This window comes from Rhodnius prolixus, unplaced genomic scaffold, assembly GCF_049639745.1.
Source record: "Rhodnius prolixus isolate KJV_2025 unplaced genomic scaffold, Rpr scaffold_3, whole genome shotgun sequence".
NCBI lineage: Eukaryota > Metazoa > Arthropoda > Insecta > Hemiptera > Reduviidae > Rhodnius > Rhodnius prolixus.
Window position 1 is genome coordinate 31,933,541 of NW_027411603.1, and position 18,372 is coordinate 31,951,912.

At 36.1% G+C, this 18,372-nt stretch overlaps 1 protein-coding gene across 4 annotated transcripts in view; it reads left to right on the forward strand.

Annotated features, from left to right (window-relative positions):
- The window catches only part of spri (Src homology 2 domain-containing protein sprint), a 577,619-nt gene that overhangs the window by 42,232 nt on the left and 517,015 nt on the right, over positions 1–18,372 (forward strand). For 3 of the 4 annotated variants that reach the window (XM_074124869.1, XM_074124867.1, XM_074124870.1), the window contains exon 2: positions 9,707–9,776. In XM_074124869.1, the coding sequence (XP_073980970.1) occupies positions 9,720–9,776 (57 nt within the window). In that variant the 5' untranslated portion in view covers positions 9,707–9,719. Of the gene's footprint in view, positions 1–9,706; positions 9,777–10,386; positions 10,581–18,372 lie in introns of those variants that run through there. The other variant, XM_074124873.1, reaches the window with a different exon arrangement.

The window sequence follows — 18,372 nt, forward strand, 5'->3', positions numbered from 1 at the left end:
CAGCACGCCACGTTTACTCTCCGGCGGGGCTCCTGTCCGCCTGTCCTCTTCAATAGCAATCCTCTTCCTTGTACAGATCTGGTGCGCTACCTTGGCTCTACATAGACAAAAGACTCACGTGGAACCCACATACTAGACTTAAAAGATAAGCAATGACGAAACGTGCGAAACTTCTTTACAGACTTCTTGTACGACGCTCTAAATAGCCCATTGAACTCAAAGGTTTAATATACAGTACTATCCTCAAACCTATGTATACCTACGGACTAGAGCTGTGGGGTTCAGGCAAACCTACAAACATACGGACTGTACAAACATTTTAGTGAAAACTACTCCGACAGATAGCTGACGCTCCTTTCTACGGTGACTAACCTCACTCTCCAAACCGACCTCAACATTCCCTTTATAGACCAACTCGCTAAGACTAAATACCAAAAGTTCCATACTACTCTCTCGACTAGCTCTAATCCTCTTATACTGTCTCTCGCTTCCTCTGATATTCCTAATAATCCTCCAATGGCGATGCAGTCTGACGTCCTAAACGTCACCTCTCTCCTATAGAGAGTGCTACCGCTGGGTAGTTTCTCTCCTCCTGCTCTCCTCCCGCACCAGTTCATCGCTCTCTCCTCCTCACATTCTCCTCTCTCCTATAGAGAGTGCTACCGCTGGGTAGTTTCTCTCCTCCTGCTCTCCTCCCGCACCAGTTCATCGCTCTCTCCTCCTCACATTCTCCTCCCTTCTATAGAGAGTGCTACCGCTGGATAGTTTCTCTCCTCCTGCTCTCCTCCCGCACCAGTTCATCGCTCTCTCCTGCTCACATTCTCCTCTCTCCTATAGAGAGTACTACAGCTGGGTAGTTTCTCTCCTCCTGCTCTCCTCCCGCACCAGTTCATCACTCTCTCCATATATTCTGATTGTATACATATATACAAATTGTAAATTACAAAATAAATTTTAAAAACTTCTTAATACTTTGTTTATGAATTACACATCTCGCAAACCGAAAGATATTAGTTTGTAAATTCACCTGGGTGATACCTATTACTTGACTTCAGATTTATTAAAGTAAATGTTGATAATTAATCATATGAAGCATATATCGAGAAATCACAAAAAAGAAAAAAAAGTAACATGAGTATGTTTTGTGTTTCACAAAGATATCCTGCAGTCTGTGTATTAGATATCCTTTGCAGATACCTCACCGACAGGTGCTATTGTTTGTGTGTATTTGTAAAGGGGCTACACCTTCCCCTTAATGGGGCCTTGGCTCCCACCCTTTGTCAAATATACACATCTGATATTCCACCCAACCTCAGGCCAACATACTTTTGCTGATGAAGGCAGTCATTCTTTCCTAGCATTCAGATCATTCATCTTTTCTCGAATCTCAGAAGAAAAACATAATCTCATAAATATTTTTTTCAGGACAAATGTTTCAGGATAATGTGAAATCGACATACCCTACGATCTCACTCAGTAGCCAAACATATCCATCTACGTTAACAACAATCCACTTCCTGTGACCAGTAGAGACATCGTGGAGTGTACGTCGAAAAGGGACTGGCACGCTTATACTTAATTCAAATTCTAAAAATAGATTAAACAGTACAGAATTCTTTCCTGACGGTTAGATAAACAATGAAAACGTATCTCTTTCTCTCGGACAGGGTACTAAAATACCACTCAATACTGAAAACTACGAGTATATACACTTCCGGGAGAGAACTAGTTATCAAGCTATTCCCGACATACTCCGCCAACATCCAGCTCAAGATCCTCAAAAAAATTGGTAAATACTAATTTTTATGCAGGCAATGAAACAAGCCACTACGTCTAAAAACTGCATTCATAAGGAATGTGATCTGAGCCCCTTTATCTTATGTTCCATTTCTCTCTGCCTTCTACCGGAACATAGACCAACTTTCTCCAGCCGATTTCCAGCTGATCTTCGATGTAGTCTGATGAGGCCAGAGGCTAGTTTGGCGTATAGTCATTAAGTAATAAAAAATAATCGAAACCGAACATATTTATTTGGAGTTCTATTAGATGATAGATTCTCCTCTATTATTGCATTTTGTTCGATATTCTATTTATAAAACTTCAAAAAATTAAGATTTTTTAATATAAAAGTGGAAGTTATTAACTAGCAGCAATTCAAAAAACAATGGCTGAAAGTGGAACTTTCATTTTTATTTATATTTATTTTATTTTTTTGAAAGAATTGCATAATATTATTGTATGACCTATTTTCTTAACAATACATTTTCATTAAAAGAATTAAAATTCCTAAGTAGATACTGCGCTTTATTTTGTAATTACGAAGCAGTTTTATTCAGCGCTTTAATAGTAGAACAATACTCAGGTCAAGTGTGACATACAAAAGGAGGTCATTTAGAAGACTTCATTAACATCTTAATGCACCATTTTCTGAAAATACTTTGAACCGAGTTTTCACAAACAATAACTATGAAAATCATTTTAATTTTAAGTTACAAGCTATGTTAGGAACTTGTAGCAAACCGTAAGGTTCTGATTAACCGTAAGAATAATCTGCTAAAAGACTTCTCAGGATACGAGGATCTTCTGTCTTGTAGTTCCTTGGTGTGATTACAGTAGATAATAGATTAATTCATAAACAAATAGAAAACACAAGACAGACAACAAACAAAAAACTAAATTTTGGAAAGAATGTGGTTTTGGATTCTTTATCTATTTAGTGCACTTACGTTTTTATCTTTATCTTTTTGAAAAAACAATTAGGAACGTTCAAACCCGGGCTCCTTTATGGTTTTAATGAAATTGAAAAAAAAAAAAATAGCTCGAATAGTTCGAAACCGGTCAGAGATACAAGAAGTACGCTTGGTAAGACGGATAAAATCAAAGATATTATCCGGCCCTGCGGGCCTAACCACATCTTCAATTATAAAGTTCTTCGGCCGGATCTCCGTGGAATTCCTGAAGATTTAAAATTATTTTTCCCCGTTATGCATCTGTGCTATTGTTTATTTCTTAAAAACATCATTCACTCTTATGTGGATTAGGTCACAGTTTGAAATTGTTTTGCATATTGGCGCTATGGAATCTTAATGAATTCCATTACTTCGGAAACGCTGCTTCACCAGAAACCTATTACCATCAACTTATTATTTCATTAAGACTTCAAGTTCACAAATTGCAACATGCAACTTGAAAGAGAAAAGAGCAGAGAGAGCTCGGTGCAAGTTTAATTGTCCTGTGGTAACTTCATTAAAGTCCAACTTGTCAAGTCCTGGTTATTCACGGGTCGATTGACGGGTAATTCAAGATTATTACTTTTTGGTACAACTATTACACTAATTGACCTTTTCAGTTTGAAGCCTTTAGCCTAGACATGGCCTTACTCTAGATTTTGCTGATATTGTATGTTACACACATTTGGCCTGATTTGAACTAATTCAAAATTTTCCCGGTTCGAGTAAATAAATTGTGGTGTCTACACATTGCATTGTATTTGAGGGTTATTTATACGTACAGGGTGATCCATTTAAAACGCACCAATCGCTAATAACTTTTTAGAAAAGCGGAATTTCGAAAAAACCCACGAAGTAAACTATATGTTTTTTTTTGGTCTAGTTTTCAAATTTTTTACCCCCGATGCTGTATCGTCATTTTTAGCCGAGTTAAGGCCAAAAACCCGATTGGAGTATCATAAGGACCACTGGTTTTGACAATGATTACGAAAACTTCATAAAAAACTGAAGTTAACCCCGTTTCGATATCCCTAATATTAGTTGAGATATTTAAGCTCAAAGTTACAATTTTATCTATTCGTGAACGGTTTTCGATATTAATTTTCCATCAGAGATACACGTTTTGGGAGGTTAAGTTATTTTTGACGCAAAGAAAAAAAAAAAAATAATTGAAGATTTAAAAAATGTAGTGTAATGTAATTGTGTAGTGTAATGGTTGTGGGTGAATCAGGATAAATTTTTTTTATCATCAAATGAAAGTAACCATCACATCATTTTAATGTATCCTGATTTACTCACAACCATTACTTTTTAATCTTCAATTTTTTTTTCTTTGCGACAAAAATAACTTTTTGGCAGTCAGAGAACCTCCCAAAACGTGTATCTCTGGTGGAAAATTAATATTGAAAACCGTTCACGAATAGATAAAATTGTAACTTTGATCTTAAATATCCCGGTTAATATTAGGGATATCGAAACAGGGTTAACGTTATTTTTCACAGTTTTTTATGTAGTTTTCTTAATCATTGTCAAAACCAGTGGTCCTTATGAAACTCCAATCGGGTTTTTAGCCGTAACTCCGCCAAAAATGAAGATCCAACATCGGGAATAGAAAATTTGAAAACTAGACAGAAAAAAACAGATAGTTTACTTCAAGAGTTTTTTCGAAATTCCGCTTTTCTAAAAAGTTATTAGCGATTGGTGCATTTTAAATGGATCACCCTGTATACAGGGTGTTCATTTTAAGACGGCTCAAATGCATTTCATGCTTAAACGGTTCATCTGAGCAAAAAATGGTAGAGGAAAAATTTGTTGCCTGTAACCTCTAGTTTCAGAATATGTGACTTGATTTTATATTCCTGCCCGCATACGCGGCTGGCGCACGACGAAAAGTGAGGGTTTGCAGTTGACCCCCATTTTCATATACACACTTTTAAAGAGTAGTTTTTCCTCTACCATTTTTTGCTCAGATGAACCGTTTAAGCATGAAATGCATTTGAGCCGTCTTAAAATCATATTCAAATTTGTTTTTTTATCACATAGCATCTATTGCCTGGGAGATATTATTTCCTAAAAAATTCAATATCTCTTCCGCACAATATATTCTATTTTTTGAAAATACCATTGCCATCTTGATCATTCAGGTAGGCGATAAATCGAAGCAGAAGCTGTTTTTTGCTATTGAACGGAATTTTTATAGTTTCCACTATTCTTCGCTGCACTATATTTACAAAGAGGCGCCCCTTTTTTTCGACATTCCTTTAGATACACATTACGGTTGGCCGCTTATCGCTAAATTCTATTTCGTTCGCAACGTCGCGCATTGAATGCTTTTACCAAACATCCAATGGTATTCCAAGCCTTAGGGGCAATAATGGCAGCAGTAGCAACGGGTAAAAATTAAATTATCGGACAATACTGTTGATAGGATGTTCAGAAGGCTGGAAAACAGCCCGCTCTTTTGCTCGTACGTGCGCGTATGTAGGGCGGAAATATATATATATATATAAAAAAAAAAAAAAAAAAAACAGAGAATGAGTGGCCAGTTGTATGAACTAACGGAAGTACGAAGGCAGGATTCTATCTTTTATTAAGTTTATCAGTCCCTGCTTAGACCTTCTTTTTTTTCTAAACCTTATCTCTTTCTCTTCATCCAGACCCTGGAGGTCCAAATTTCTCTTGTATGGCGTTCCTAAGAGATACTACTTTAACAGATAACGAGATCCTTTAGGAACGGAAGCTCTACCTGTGTCAAACGTAAAGGATTTGTAAAAAGGCCTTTTCCTTCTTCTCAAGTCCAACAAGGACTACTTCGTTACTCCTGGGTATATCTCATTTTATACAAATCACCAATCTGACCTGACTTTATTGATTTAATCACATAATTTTTTTTATGTACTTTTTTATGAACTTATTTTTGTAAATTAAATTACAGTTTAATTTTATAAATTTATTGTAAATGCAATTAAAAGTTTTGGAAATAGCAACAATACAGTATAGATGATAGCAGAGATGATAACTGATAGAGTAAAATATAATCGCTGATTAGTGTGCACAACGGAGCTGTGATACATGCAACATGCCCGAGTAATGAAGAAGAGTTTTTATGTTCACCAGCAACGAAATGGTATATTTTAAAGAAAAAACGCTTTAGAAAATATCATGTACATCCCATAAATAAAAAACGAAGTACTTTGGGTTAATTTCACCATTTATATAAGGAACTTAGAAATTATCCGGATCGTTTTTTTTAATATGTGAGGATAGGTCCACCCACATTCAATTATATTTTAGAAAAAATAAGGTCAAAATTAAGAAAACGTTGGAAAAATTGTCATGGAAATCCTATAACCATAGAAGAAAAACTAGTGATTACTCTTAGGTAAGTAATGATTTGATTGACAAAAAAAACAAACAAATAAATACACATGAAAATAAATGTAAGCACGATTTAAAAAACAAAATATTGTTTAAAAGTAAATAATAAAATAATAACCAAAAATAATGAGTAAAGACAGCACTAAATAATTTTTCTACGTCCATTTTGAAGCCCCGATACTGGAGTTCAGCTAGCAGAAAAATGAAAAATTCAATTCTATCATCTATGCTCATTTATACCAGCGAGTATGAGTCACTAGTCGAAGCTTCGTTGTGCACGCTCACATAAGAATGTACTAGGTTATTCTATAAGCGCTGATGCATCACTGCCATCATCTCCGCTATCATCTATGCTCACAGCTCCGTTGTGAACGTACCCTTAGGCTGGAAACATAGTGGAGCAGCGAGCAAAGCGGCGAAATCAAACACAAGTTAACATAATATGGGACCGCGCATAGTGGAGAGCAAAGCGAAGATAGAGCAACGCTATCTATAGAGAGTACAGCAACGCGTTGTGACATGTTTGATTTCTTCGCTCTCATCGCGCTCAATTTGTAAAGGTTATTGCTCATAGGTTATGGATATTGATACATTTATTGGTTTAGTTTGTTTAAAGAAACCTCTGTGGGAACATAATATTTGCGAAGCTACAATAGTTTTTAACAATTAATAATTAATAGTTGAAATTAATTAACAATTAGTAGTTAATGGAGAATTCAGGTAATTTTTGCTACATTTAATTTGGTTCTCAATCCCTTAATGCTAACTTTCATCTAAATACTAGGCAAAATTAAATTACATTTTCTCGTCCTACTACTTCTGATCAGAACGAATTCTCCAATCCTTCTGTAGCGTCGTACTGCTCCAGTTTTTCATGTGAACAACATTAATTTACGACAAATCATGGTGTAGTGATTTAATAAAATTGTTTTATTTTTTTTTTAATTGACTAATTTCTTTTTATCTGCATATATTTCTATTTTTTTATTTATTTTTTTCTAACCTTAAAGTAACTGCTAGGATTAATGGGGCTACAAACTGGGCTAGTATGTAATCAAATGTTGAAATAGATATTCTAAAATACGAATGAATCTTGCCAGGATCCTCCCGAAGTTGTTGTTACAAGTGATGGAATTCATCAAGTTCAGGTCTAAATATGTTTATACACTGCAGCTCCTGCTTCTAAGCTGCTGTAAATACCAAATTTTCGAGGAAGAATTTTCGTATAGAAATAGTTCCTCCATCTTGTCTCGTCGAAAGGAGAACGTGTCTAAACTCGTTACTATGTGCATGCAACTCTTTGCTCGCTGCTCGTCGCTCTCTTTGATCTGAAGCAGCTATCATCGCCGCTTTACTCGCCGCTCCACTATGTTTCCAGCCTTTTAGGGTACGTTCACAACGGAGCTGTGAGCATAGATGATAGCGGAGATGATAGCAGTGATGCATCAGCGCTTATAGAATAACCTAGTACATTCTTATGTGAGCGTGCACAACGAAGCTTCGACTAGTGACTCATACTCGCTGGTATAAACGAGCATAGATGATAGAATTGAATTTTTCATTTTTCTGCTAGCTGAACTCCAGTATCGGAGCTTCAAAATGGAGGTAGAAAAATTAATTAGTGCTGTCTTTACTCATTATTTTTGGTTATTATTTTATTATTTACTTTTAAACAATATTTTGTTTTTTAAATCGTGCTTACATTTATTTTTATGTGTATTTATTTGTTTTTCCTCAATATAACCTTACCTCAGAGTTATCACTAGTTTTTCTTCTATAGTTATAGGATTTCCATGACAATTTTTCCTACGTTTTCTTAATTTTGACCTTATTTTTTCTAAAATTTAGTCAAATGTGGTTGGACCCATCCTCACATATTCAAAAAAACGGTCCGGATAATTTCTAAGTTCCTTATATAAATAGTGAAATTCGCCCAAAGTACTTCGTTTTTTTATTTATGGTATGTACATGATATTTTCTACATCTTTTTTTTTTTAAATATACCATTTCGTTGCTGGTGAACATAAAAACTCTTCTTCACTACTCGACATGTTGCATGTATCACAGCTCCGTTGTGCACACTAATCAGCGATTATATTTTACTCTATCAGTTATCATCTCTGCTATCATCTATAATCACAGCTCCGTTGTAAACGTACCCTTATTCTATAAGCGCTGATGCATCACTGCTATCATCTCCGCTATCATCTATGCTCACAGCTCCGTTGTGAACGTACCCTAGGGTTCTTTATTATTATTTATATGTATGTACATACTCATTAATATCTCATCAATCAAATTAATTTGTTTTTTTTAAAAAAAAAAGATACCATGAAAAGGATAGCGGACCCAATCATATTTTCCACGATTTTTAAAACCTAAGAATGTAACCCCAACATAACCTTTCTATTCACCAATTCACATAACACATTACCGGCGAGACTTAAATCAAAGAATCTCTTTATTTCTCGGTCATTTTCCAAGATTTCCCATTTTGGAGTCATTACCAGACTCCAAGTCTAGGGTGTCGAGTCATTGACTCTTTGGTCTTCTCCATATTGCTTATTTTCAGTAAGCTTGTATTTTCTTGTTGATATTTTGTCATAATAAAGTCTTAACAATAAATGAACTCACCTTAACCTGTTACAATCCTGTATTTTACTATCTTTTCCTGCGATTTCTTACACTATACGATATTTAAAAGCAATGATTATTTCACTCGTATCAAACAAATGCAAAGATATCTAAGTTTAGCATAAAAAAGTAAGAAAATTGATGATAATAAAAAAGAATGAAAAAAAAATCTGCGCTCATGGAACTGGTTTTACAAGTAAGAAAACTGGTTGAACATATATAACATATAAATAGAGTATAAAGAGTTGCTGCCTCGTAAAAGAAAACATTTGTCAAACCTCTCTTTAATCTTGTGGTTATCATAAAATTGTCTTCACAGGGAGGAAATATTATTACAAAACTTAACCAATATCTGCAGACTGCAGTAAACATTGTGAATAAAAGTATAGTTAGTTCTCTTCGGATACGGGGAAAAAAATAGTCTCAGTAATATTGTAAAGGAGCAATACGATTTTTATGGCGTTATATTGGCTATAACCGTTAATCAAAGAATATTGCATTACGAAAAGTTATACTAACTGGCTAGAAACGATATTTTTTGAGATCATGGTGAGAAGGCTAATATTGATTTTTACGCCCCGCTTGCAATGTTCGAATTTGACACTTACTTGGTAATGCTTCTTTTTTAAAAAATAATAATAATAATTAGAAAAGTACTCCAGAACTTGATTTTGTCCTGGGTGTTTGAAATCTTTAAATTTGATGGATTTGGATCTTTTATCCGTTAGTAGAAATTTGATTCGTTGGTTGAAACAGGTAATTAGTAGTTTAGCCATTCTCAAGGAGGAGGCCAAGGAACAGCTTGTATCAGAAATATTCTTAATGTACAATTAAGTCTTAAATCTTTGTTAAAAGACAATTTTGTCATTTATTATTGTATTTATATTTGGCATTTTAAACTACTAAATAGTTTTATTGGAACAATTCCAACCATAATGCATTAATAATATCATATTTTGTTACAGAATTTCCGTTGAAATGGAAAAAATGGCTAGTCACACAAGAGAATCTTCTAGTTCTTCTGTCTACTTAATGGTTAGTGTATTTCATTTCCACTATCGAATAGCATTTTCATTTATTACTTATATTTATTATCAGCGGTCTACTGATTTTTGTTTTAACATAATAAGGTAATAAAAGACTGAAATAACCAGTGGCGTGAGATGATTCTTATTTAAGAAAAAAATATAAGTGCACTTTACCTTGTTAAAAATTGAAACCAAGTAACCAAACGCAGTAAATTGGTGTTCATAAATGATATGATGTAAATTACAACCCAGTTAGTGTTATTACAAATTATATTTGGGTTCATTGAGAAAACGCTCATTTCTGTTAAGTGTAAACAAAACCATTATTACAGAAAACAATACCATTATTAATGTTCTATTTCACAAATTATCTACTGCATGGAAGCCGACCATAACCACTTACGCTAAATGTCTTCAAATTATATTTAATTTTTTCATTAAAGTAAATTAAACTCAGCACCAAATCCATCCATTTCGGACGCGTACACCATTCTGTTAGTGTAGTAACGTTCAGCTACTGTGGTAGAGCGCGCTAGTGGCAAGTGTAACCCAGGTGAAACCTTTTAGTATGGCCATACAGAGCCTTTGTTTGTGATTTTTTTTTATTAGCTTGTATAATTAAATTTTGTATTTTAAAAATATTAGTGTATATTCTGACTTAGTTTTGAGTTTATTTGGCTTGAGGATTCAGATATGTTAGCTCAAGAATTTTCATGTTAATGGCTAAAAACAGTTTCATCGATGGGCAGCTCCTGCGATTTAATCTTTAATCTTTTCGACTTGCGTTTTCATAACTTAGTATTAAAACGAGGTATGTACCAATTCCTGCTTTTCTTTTATCATCAAACGAATTTTTTTCTTCATCTTTACTAAACATTTCGTTTTAGCGGTTCTAATTGTCCTATTCTACTTTGAATATTAGCAAGGTCCACCACCAATATTGGTGATCCAAAAGTAACTATAGAAAAGGCAGTTGTGCTTGAAGCTTTGCGTCTTTTACAAAACTAGCGTAATAGATTCATTGGTTGCTGTGTATACACATGTTGACCTGCCAATTTTGTTGGGAATATTCTTTAGGACAAATTGATTTTCGGGTACTCCAATTCACTCTAACCTTTACTGTCAGTGTATTGCCATTTATAAATGAAGATACGACCTACATATGACCTACATTTTAATTAAAGAAATCTATTTCTAGATCAAACTACTTATTGTATAACCTTTTTAGTCAGAAGTTTTTATTTTGTTTCACTTTTTCTTTTTAGTAAATTACATTGCCCTCTTTGGGAGCAAGAAAATGCTACAGAATCTAATTCAGTCTTATTTTCAAGTACCTACTCACAAGAAAAGCCCACGGGAAATTTTCCAAGGAGAACAAAATAATTATTTTGAAAGCTCTTATATTATGGACAGCCTTGGTTAAAATGTACTACGTGTGAGTAAAATGTGATGTGGCGACGAGTAAGTGTTGGGTTTAATTTGCGAAAGAGAATCCCAAGGATTCGACCGCCCCTCAGTAATAATTTACCTCACTCTATCCACATCTAATAAAGTAAGGTGTAACCTAGAAAGAAGGAAAGTATATGGTGGTTAGTCCACTGCTACCACAAATATTTTTAATAGACAAGGTGTAAGTTATAAATAAAAGTGGTAAATGTGGTAGCATGTGGTCTACAGCGGTTGGGTCCAAGTGGAAATATTTTAATATGTAGAGAAGAGTTTGGGTTTTGCAAAGGAAGTCAAGAACTAACCCACTCTAGGCTCTTCAGTATGAATTATATAACTGGGGTACAGGTGTGGTACTTTCTGGGACAAGTACCCGGGGGTTGTATATCTCAATTTCTGTGGGTTCTCACTTAACTTAATGGCTTGTTATTAAAATAATACAGTTTTGAATTACGTTACTTTACTTGACATTATTCTCAGCTAGTTACTCAGTAAAATTTTTAAATAATTCCTATAAATCTATCAACATTACTCATTAAATTCCTTTAATACACCAAACTGTTCTCGTTTCAGTCATTCTTACTTCACCTGCTACCAGCTATCGTAAAATATTGTACCCAGTAAATTTCATTTTATCGTATACTCCTGAAACTTTTTGTAATAATTGAAAATGCTACTAAATGTTTACGGATTTGTAAAAGATCTATTTCTGGTAGTGATATTGCAGAAAAAAGTCCCTGAACAAATGAGCAAATAACTCCGCAGAGTTGGATGACGAGATTTGACAGAATCCTAAAAAGGTTTAGGGCGTTTGCTATACGAGGTGTGACTATTAAATAACGAGACTGATGCTGCTTCAGAAGAACTATGCATGCGGCCGACAGCTGTGCAGCGTAAAGCCTTCACTTTCGATTGCAGCGTCTCACGTGTTTGTAGAGAAATCTGTCTGACCGGAACCGTCGTTTGTGTGTAAGAGATGTTAGTTTCGTTTTGCCAAAAACATGTTACTGCACTTGTAGTAGAGCAACGAATTGTCGTGAAATTTCACATGAAACCACTTCTGAATCTTATCCTTTATTAAAAAAAAGTTTATGGCGATGAGTGTTAATCACGTGCGCAAGTTTTTGAGTGGTTCAAGCGTTTCCAAGATGGCCGAGAAGACGTCGGAGATGATGACCACCCGGGTCGCCCATCCACGTCCAAAACGGATGAAAATATCGATTATAATTAATCGATAACATTACTACCGTGAGCTGCTTGCTCAACTCCGTGAAAGAGTAAGTAAAAAAACGACCCGATTTGTGGAAGAACAAGTCACGGGTTCTCCATCACCGGCTCACACTGCATTGTCTGTCAAGGCGTTTCTAGCCAAGTAGAACATCCCAGTTTTAGGCCATCCGCCTTATTCGCCTGACCTGGCCCCATGTGGCTTTTATCTGTTTCCCAAAGTCAGATCTGCATTAAAAGGGACACGATTTCAGTCCGTTGAAGCTGTGAAAGAAAAAGCGGCACGCGTCATGCAGGAGCTGACAGAAAAAGACTTCCAGCACTGTTTCGCACAATGGTAAATTCGCATTGAGCGTTGTAGGGATAGGGGAGGGGTGTATATTGAAAGTGATAATAACTAAATACGTATAAATTTAAAATATACAGCAATAGTCTCGTTATTTAATAGCCACACCTCGTACTATTATGTCATGGTAACTTCGGGAGGATTTTGATGCTTCTGTTGGCCGCTACTTGGGCCCAGACATAGTTTAAAATGGCGATTCACTCGTAATAAAATAGTTGTTACTAAACATATGGCCACTGCGAGAAAGATGCGCCCAATGTAAGAGAAACTAGCCTCACGCATCTTATTTATTAAACTCCCTAAACATTGGACTAAACTAGTCTTTGAGTAGGGCGAAACTGCTGTATGGAATGGTAGGCATTAATTCTAGTGAGTGCCTTGGGTATGGTCTCCCATTTCCTGAGTTTGGGACATACTTCGTAAATGTACATAAATTTACACTAAGTCATTGTTTTTCTCAGACCATTAGACGTGAAAAGTGTGGCCATTTAACTTGTACTTCAGCTTAGTGAAATTGTTGTCGACCATCTTATGTGCTCACTTTAGTACCATGTAAATCTATTGTTTCTGTTACACGTATTTGTTTTCATTGTGAAGCTACAATTTGTAATTTATTTTCAGTTTTTCATTTGGTTTTTAAACTTTGGAATTATGTTTGCTTATTTTAAAAGCAGTACTAGCCAAATATAGTGCAACCAGAATTGAAATCAGCTATTCCTGCATTTATACATAAATTAGCAGCTAAAGATTAGCTTTAACGTACTTGCACCCGGTACGAATAGGGTTTTATATTGACTAGGCTAAGGGCTTACTCTAGTCTCTGCCCTTTGCTTTAGGGCAACTGTCTCGAATAATAATGATATTTGCACCAGATGTTTTTATTTCATCAGAATCGATTATACACTGATTTTTTACATTCACTTACTATCTTTAACAAAAACTTAAAAAGTTAAGTATAAGGGTTTTTTAAACGATAAAAGGTCTCTTCTTTATCTGTTTTATGTTACATATACGAGGGTCGTTTGAAAAGTCCGTGCAAAGTCAGAGAGATAGCACCACGGGCGCGTATCGAGGTTATGTTTAGTTAGTAGCATCTCTTGGAAGAACACACACCAAGTTTCAGCCAGATCGGTTTATTTCTTTGTGTTTGGCATTCGTTTGAATCGAGGAAGTCGAGTGATTTTCAAAAAATGGACGAAAAAGAATTTCGTGTGTTGATTAAACACTACTTTATGAAAGGCAAAACGCCTCAGGAGACTAAAGAGAAGCTTGATAAACATTATGGTGACTCTGCACCTTCGATTAGAACAGTTTATAAGTGGTTTCAAAATTTTCGGAGTGGCCATATGGGCACAAGTGACGCTGAACATTCTTGACGCCCTGTTGAGGTTACTACTCCAGAAATCATTGATAAAATCCATGATATGGTGATGGATGACAGAAGAGTGAAGGTGCGTGAGATTGCTAGTGCTCGAATGAACGGGTACATAATATTTTGCATCAACATTTGGACGAGACAAATCTATCCGCAAGATGGGTGCCGCGATTGCTCACGCTTGACCAAAAACGAAATCGTGTGAAGTGTTGCAAGGACGGTTCGCAGCTGTTCCAGAATAATCCGCAGGACTTTAAGCGTCGTTTCGTCACTGTGGATGAAACATGGATACATCACTACACTCCTGAGATCAAAGAACAATCTAAAGAATGGGTTACCAAGGGGAAATCTGCGCCAAAAAAGGCGAAGACCGTTCCTTCGGTCGGAAAGATTATGGCGACTGTCTTTTGGGATTCGCAAGGAATAATCCTCATCGACTATCTGGAAAAGGGTAAAACTATTACAGGTGCATATTACTCATCGTTATTGGACCGTTTGAAAACCGAGCTGCAAGAAAAACGCCCACGATTGGCCCACAAAAAAGTCCTTTTCCATCACGACAACGCACCAGCTCACACCTCAGCAGTTGTGGTGGCAAAATTAATGGAAATAGGGTTCCAACTCGTTTCACATCCCCCCTATTCTCCAGACTTGGCTCCTTCGGACTACTATTTGTTCCCCAATATGAAGAAATGGCTGGCGGGAAAAAGATTTTATTCAAACGAGGAGGTGATTGCAGAAACGAATGGCTATTTTTCAGACTTGGACAAATCCTATTATTCGGAAGGGATCAACAAACTAGAGCAGCGTTGGACGAAGTGTATAAGCCTAAAAGGAGACTATGTTGAAAAGTAAAAAAGGTTTACCCCCAAAAATTAAGTAGTTTTTATTTTTGCACGGACTTTTCAAACGACCCTCGTATAGGGTGCATAAAGGGTAATTTCATTGTTTAGATTTATAGGAAATTTAATGCTCTTTCGTTTGGAATAAATAGATTTGTTGTAGGATAAAGGATAGAAAAGTTACGGCCGTTTTTATGGTGGAAAACGCGAATTTTAACAGAAAAGTTAAAAATGCAAATATCTTTGACACTATTCAGAATCGGGCCAAAGAGAATAGAATATTTTTTGTTGCATTTGAGCTGTTGAATCATCTACCGAAGTTTCGACCTGTTCTCCTTGTACACCCTGACTATAACATTGTGGGGAGAAGATCTAGATTAGTAATATAATTCAAGAAAACTATATTATTTAATATTAAGGTAAATTAATTACCACCTTTTTACGCGGAACTACTAGATAAAGTAAATAATTAATCAATTTAATTGAAGAATGAATTTTAACCGACAATAATTATCTTCTTATTACTGCACTAAACTGCAGTTAAATCTAATGTCAAAACAAAAATTAATAAAATAAAACAAAATGTTGGGGGTAGACATTTTTTTTATTAAAAAAAAAATTGTTTGAATTTTTTATCCTTATAATTTTTTTTATTTAATCGAATCGATTACACAGTGATCGATTACACAGTGATCGATTACATACACTTACCATGTAAGGAAAGTGTTTTGAAGCCGTTTTATGGCTTCCAGAGTCTAAAGAAATGGTTTTTGGAGAATGGTTGGTTTCTGGCTAGTATAAACAAATATCTCTGAAACGAAAACTGAATCTGAAACTTAATACATTTTGATTTGATCTCATCTGAGGATACGTGACTGCAACTTGCCGTACAAAATTCCTTAACTGCACATTTCAAATTCCTGGAGTTCAACAAAAGAAATGTCTCTTTTAAATGCAGACACATTTTACGAGGGTCGTTTGAAAAGTCCGTGCAAAAATAAAAACTACTTAATTTTTTGGGGTAAACTTTTTTTATTTTTCAACATAGTCTCCTTTTAGGCTTATACACTTCGTCCAACGCTGCTCTAGTTTGTTGATCCCTTCCGAATAATAGGATTTGTCCAAGTCTGAAAAATAGCCATTCGTTTCTGCAATCACCTCCTCGTTTGAATAAAATCTTCTTCATATTGGGGAACAAATAGTAGTCCGAGGGAGCCAAGTCTGGAGAATAGGGGGGATGTGAAACGAGTTGGAACCCTATTTCCATTAATTTTGCGACCACAACTGCTGAGTTGTGAGCTGGCGCGTTGTCGTGATGGAAAAGGAGTTTTTTGTGGGCCAATCGTGGGCGTTTTTCTTGCAGCTCGGTTTTCAAACGGTCCAATAACGATGAATAATATGCACGTGTAATAGTTTTACCCTTTTCCAGATAGTCGATGAGGATTATTCCTTGCGAATCCCAAAAGACATTCGCCATAATCTTTCCGGCCGAAGGAACGGTCTTCGCCTTTTTTGGCGCAGATTCCCCCTTGGTAACCCATTGTTTAGATTGTTCTTTGGTCTCAGGAGTGTAGTGATGTATCCATGTTTCATCCACAGTGACGAAACGACGCTTAAAGTCCTGCGGATTCTTCTGGAACAGCTGCAAACCGTCCTTGCAACACTTCACACGATTTCGTTTTTGGTCAAGCGTGAGCAATCGCGGCACCCATCTTGCGAATAGCTTTGTCTCGTCCAAATGTTGATGCAAAATGTTATGTACCCGTTCATTCGAGATGCCCACAGCACTAGCGATCTCACGCACCTTCACTCTTCTGTCATCCATCACCATATCATGGATTTTATCAATGATTTCTGGAGTAGTAACCTCAACAGGGCGTCCAGAACGTTCAGCGTCACTTGTGCTCATATGGCCACTCCGAAAATTTTGAAACCTCTTATAAATTGTTCTAATCGAAGGTGCAGAGTCACCATAATGTTTATCAAGCTTCTCTTTAGTCACCTGAGGCGTTTTGCCTTTCATAAAGTAGTGTTTAATCAACACACGAAATTCTTTTTCGTCCATTTTTTGAAAATCACTCGACTTCCTCGATTCAAACGAATGCCAAACACAAAGAAATAGACCGATCTGGCTGAAACTTGGTGTGTGTTCTTCCAAGAGTGTGTACATAACCTAGATACGCGCCAGTAGTGCTAACTCTTTGACTTTGCACGGACTTTTCAAACGACCCTCGTACATCCAAAATAAAAGAACTGTAATGAAGTGACAGATTTAGTAATAGGAACAGAATAAATACAAGAACGCTTCTCTGAATACTCAGGATGAAATTAAAACTTACTTCAATCAATAGGAGCTTATAGAATCAGGCGCCACGGTAGCCGAGCGGGTTAAGAGGCGAGACCTGCAAAGCTAAAATGCATTGTGGTACTGGGTTCGATTCCCGGTCTTGGCCTTGGAATTTATTTAATGGTTAAATGAGAAATAGTAAAGTACGTTTGCTAGTCGGATTAGCTCCCAAGTCAGTCGAAAACAGCGGATTGCTCACTAACACCAATTGTGACGTTGCCAAGCATCCAGCAGCTCAAGTTACATTCTGGTTGTGAGAGCGAATGAGTCTCTGTTAGATTCCGGATAAGATTCTGTTCGGAGAATCAAGATAGTACAAAGATATTTAGATCTTAGACTTTCTAATGCCATTTTCCTGCATTTTGCTCTTGTCTTTGTTGTTGGCACGAAACGGATGTCGATTGTGAACTCGACGCTCATTCTTTCAGGATCTTGTTGAGCAAAGAGTCTTGCAACATTTATAGGATGGGCAGAACTTTAAAGAAATCCATTTTATTTGAAAATTTGTCCCTCACTGCATTATTATTTAAAGACAACCACTAAATAATTCTGCCAAGCAAAGCCTACATGCGACCCGCACCCCTCCGAATTACATAAGGAAATGGAATAGAACTTCTTAATGAAACAGAAGTTGGGATCGCCTTCATTTCCCATCCCTTAGGCAACCTTCTGGACAGGGGCTATGTTAGAAGTTGGTAAAGCATTTATTAGGTTGATATTGTAGGGGTGTGTACAGTGTTGGTCACATTGTTGTTTGTGTGGGACATGTCCTAATGTTCTGTGTGGTATTAGAAGAGGGTGAAACAGTTGAAGGTATGTAATAGAGGAACTTTGGGCTAGCTAGTCTGTTTTCTGTATACCCGAAGAGGAGATGAGGAGACAATGAAAGGTCAAGATGGAATTGAAACGAGATCTTCTTTTAATTAGCTGAAATCTCCTAATTGAAGGCCTTAGTTAAAACTTTCATAATCCCCAAATGAAAATTCCAATATCAGAGAGTCATGTTTTACCCTTCACGAC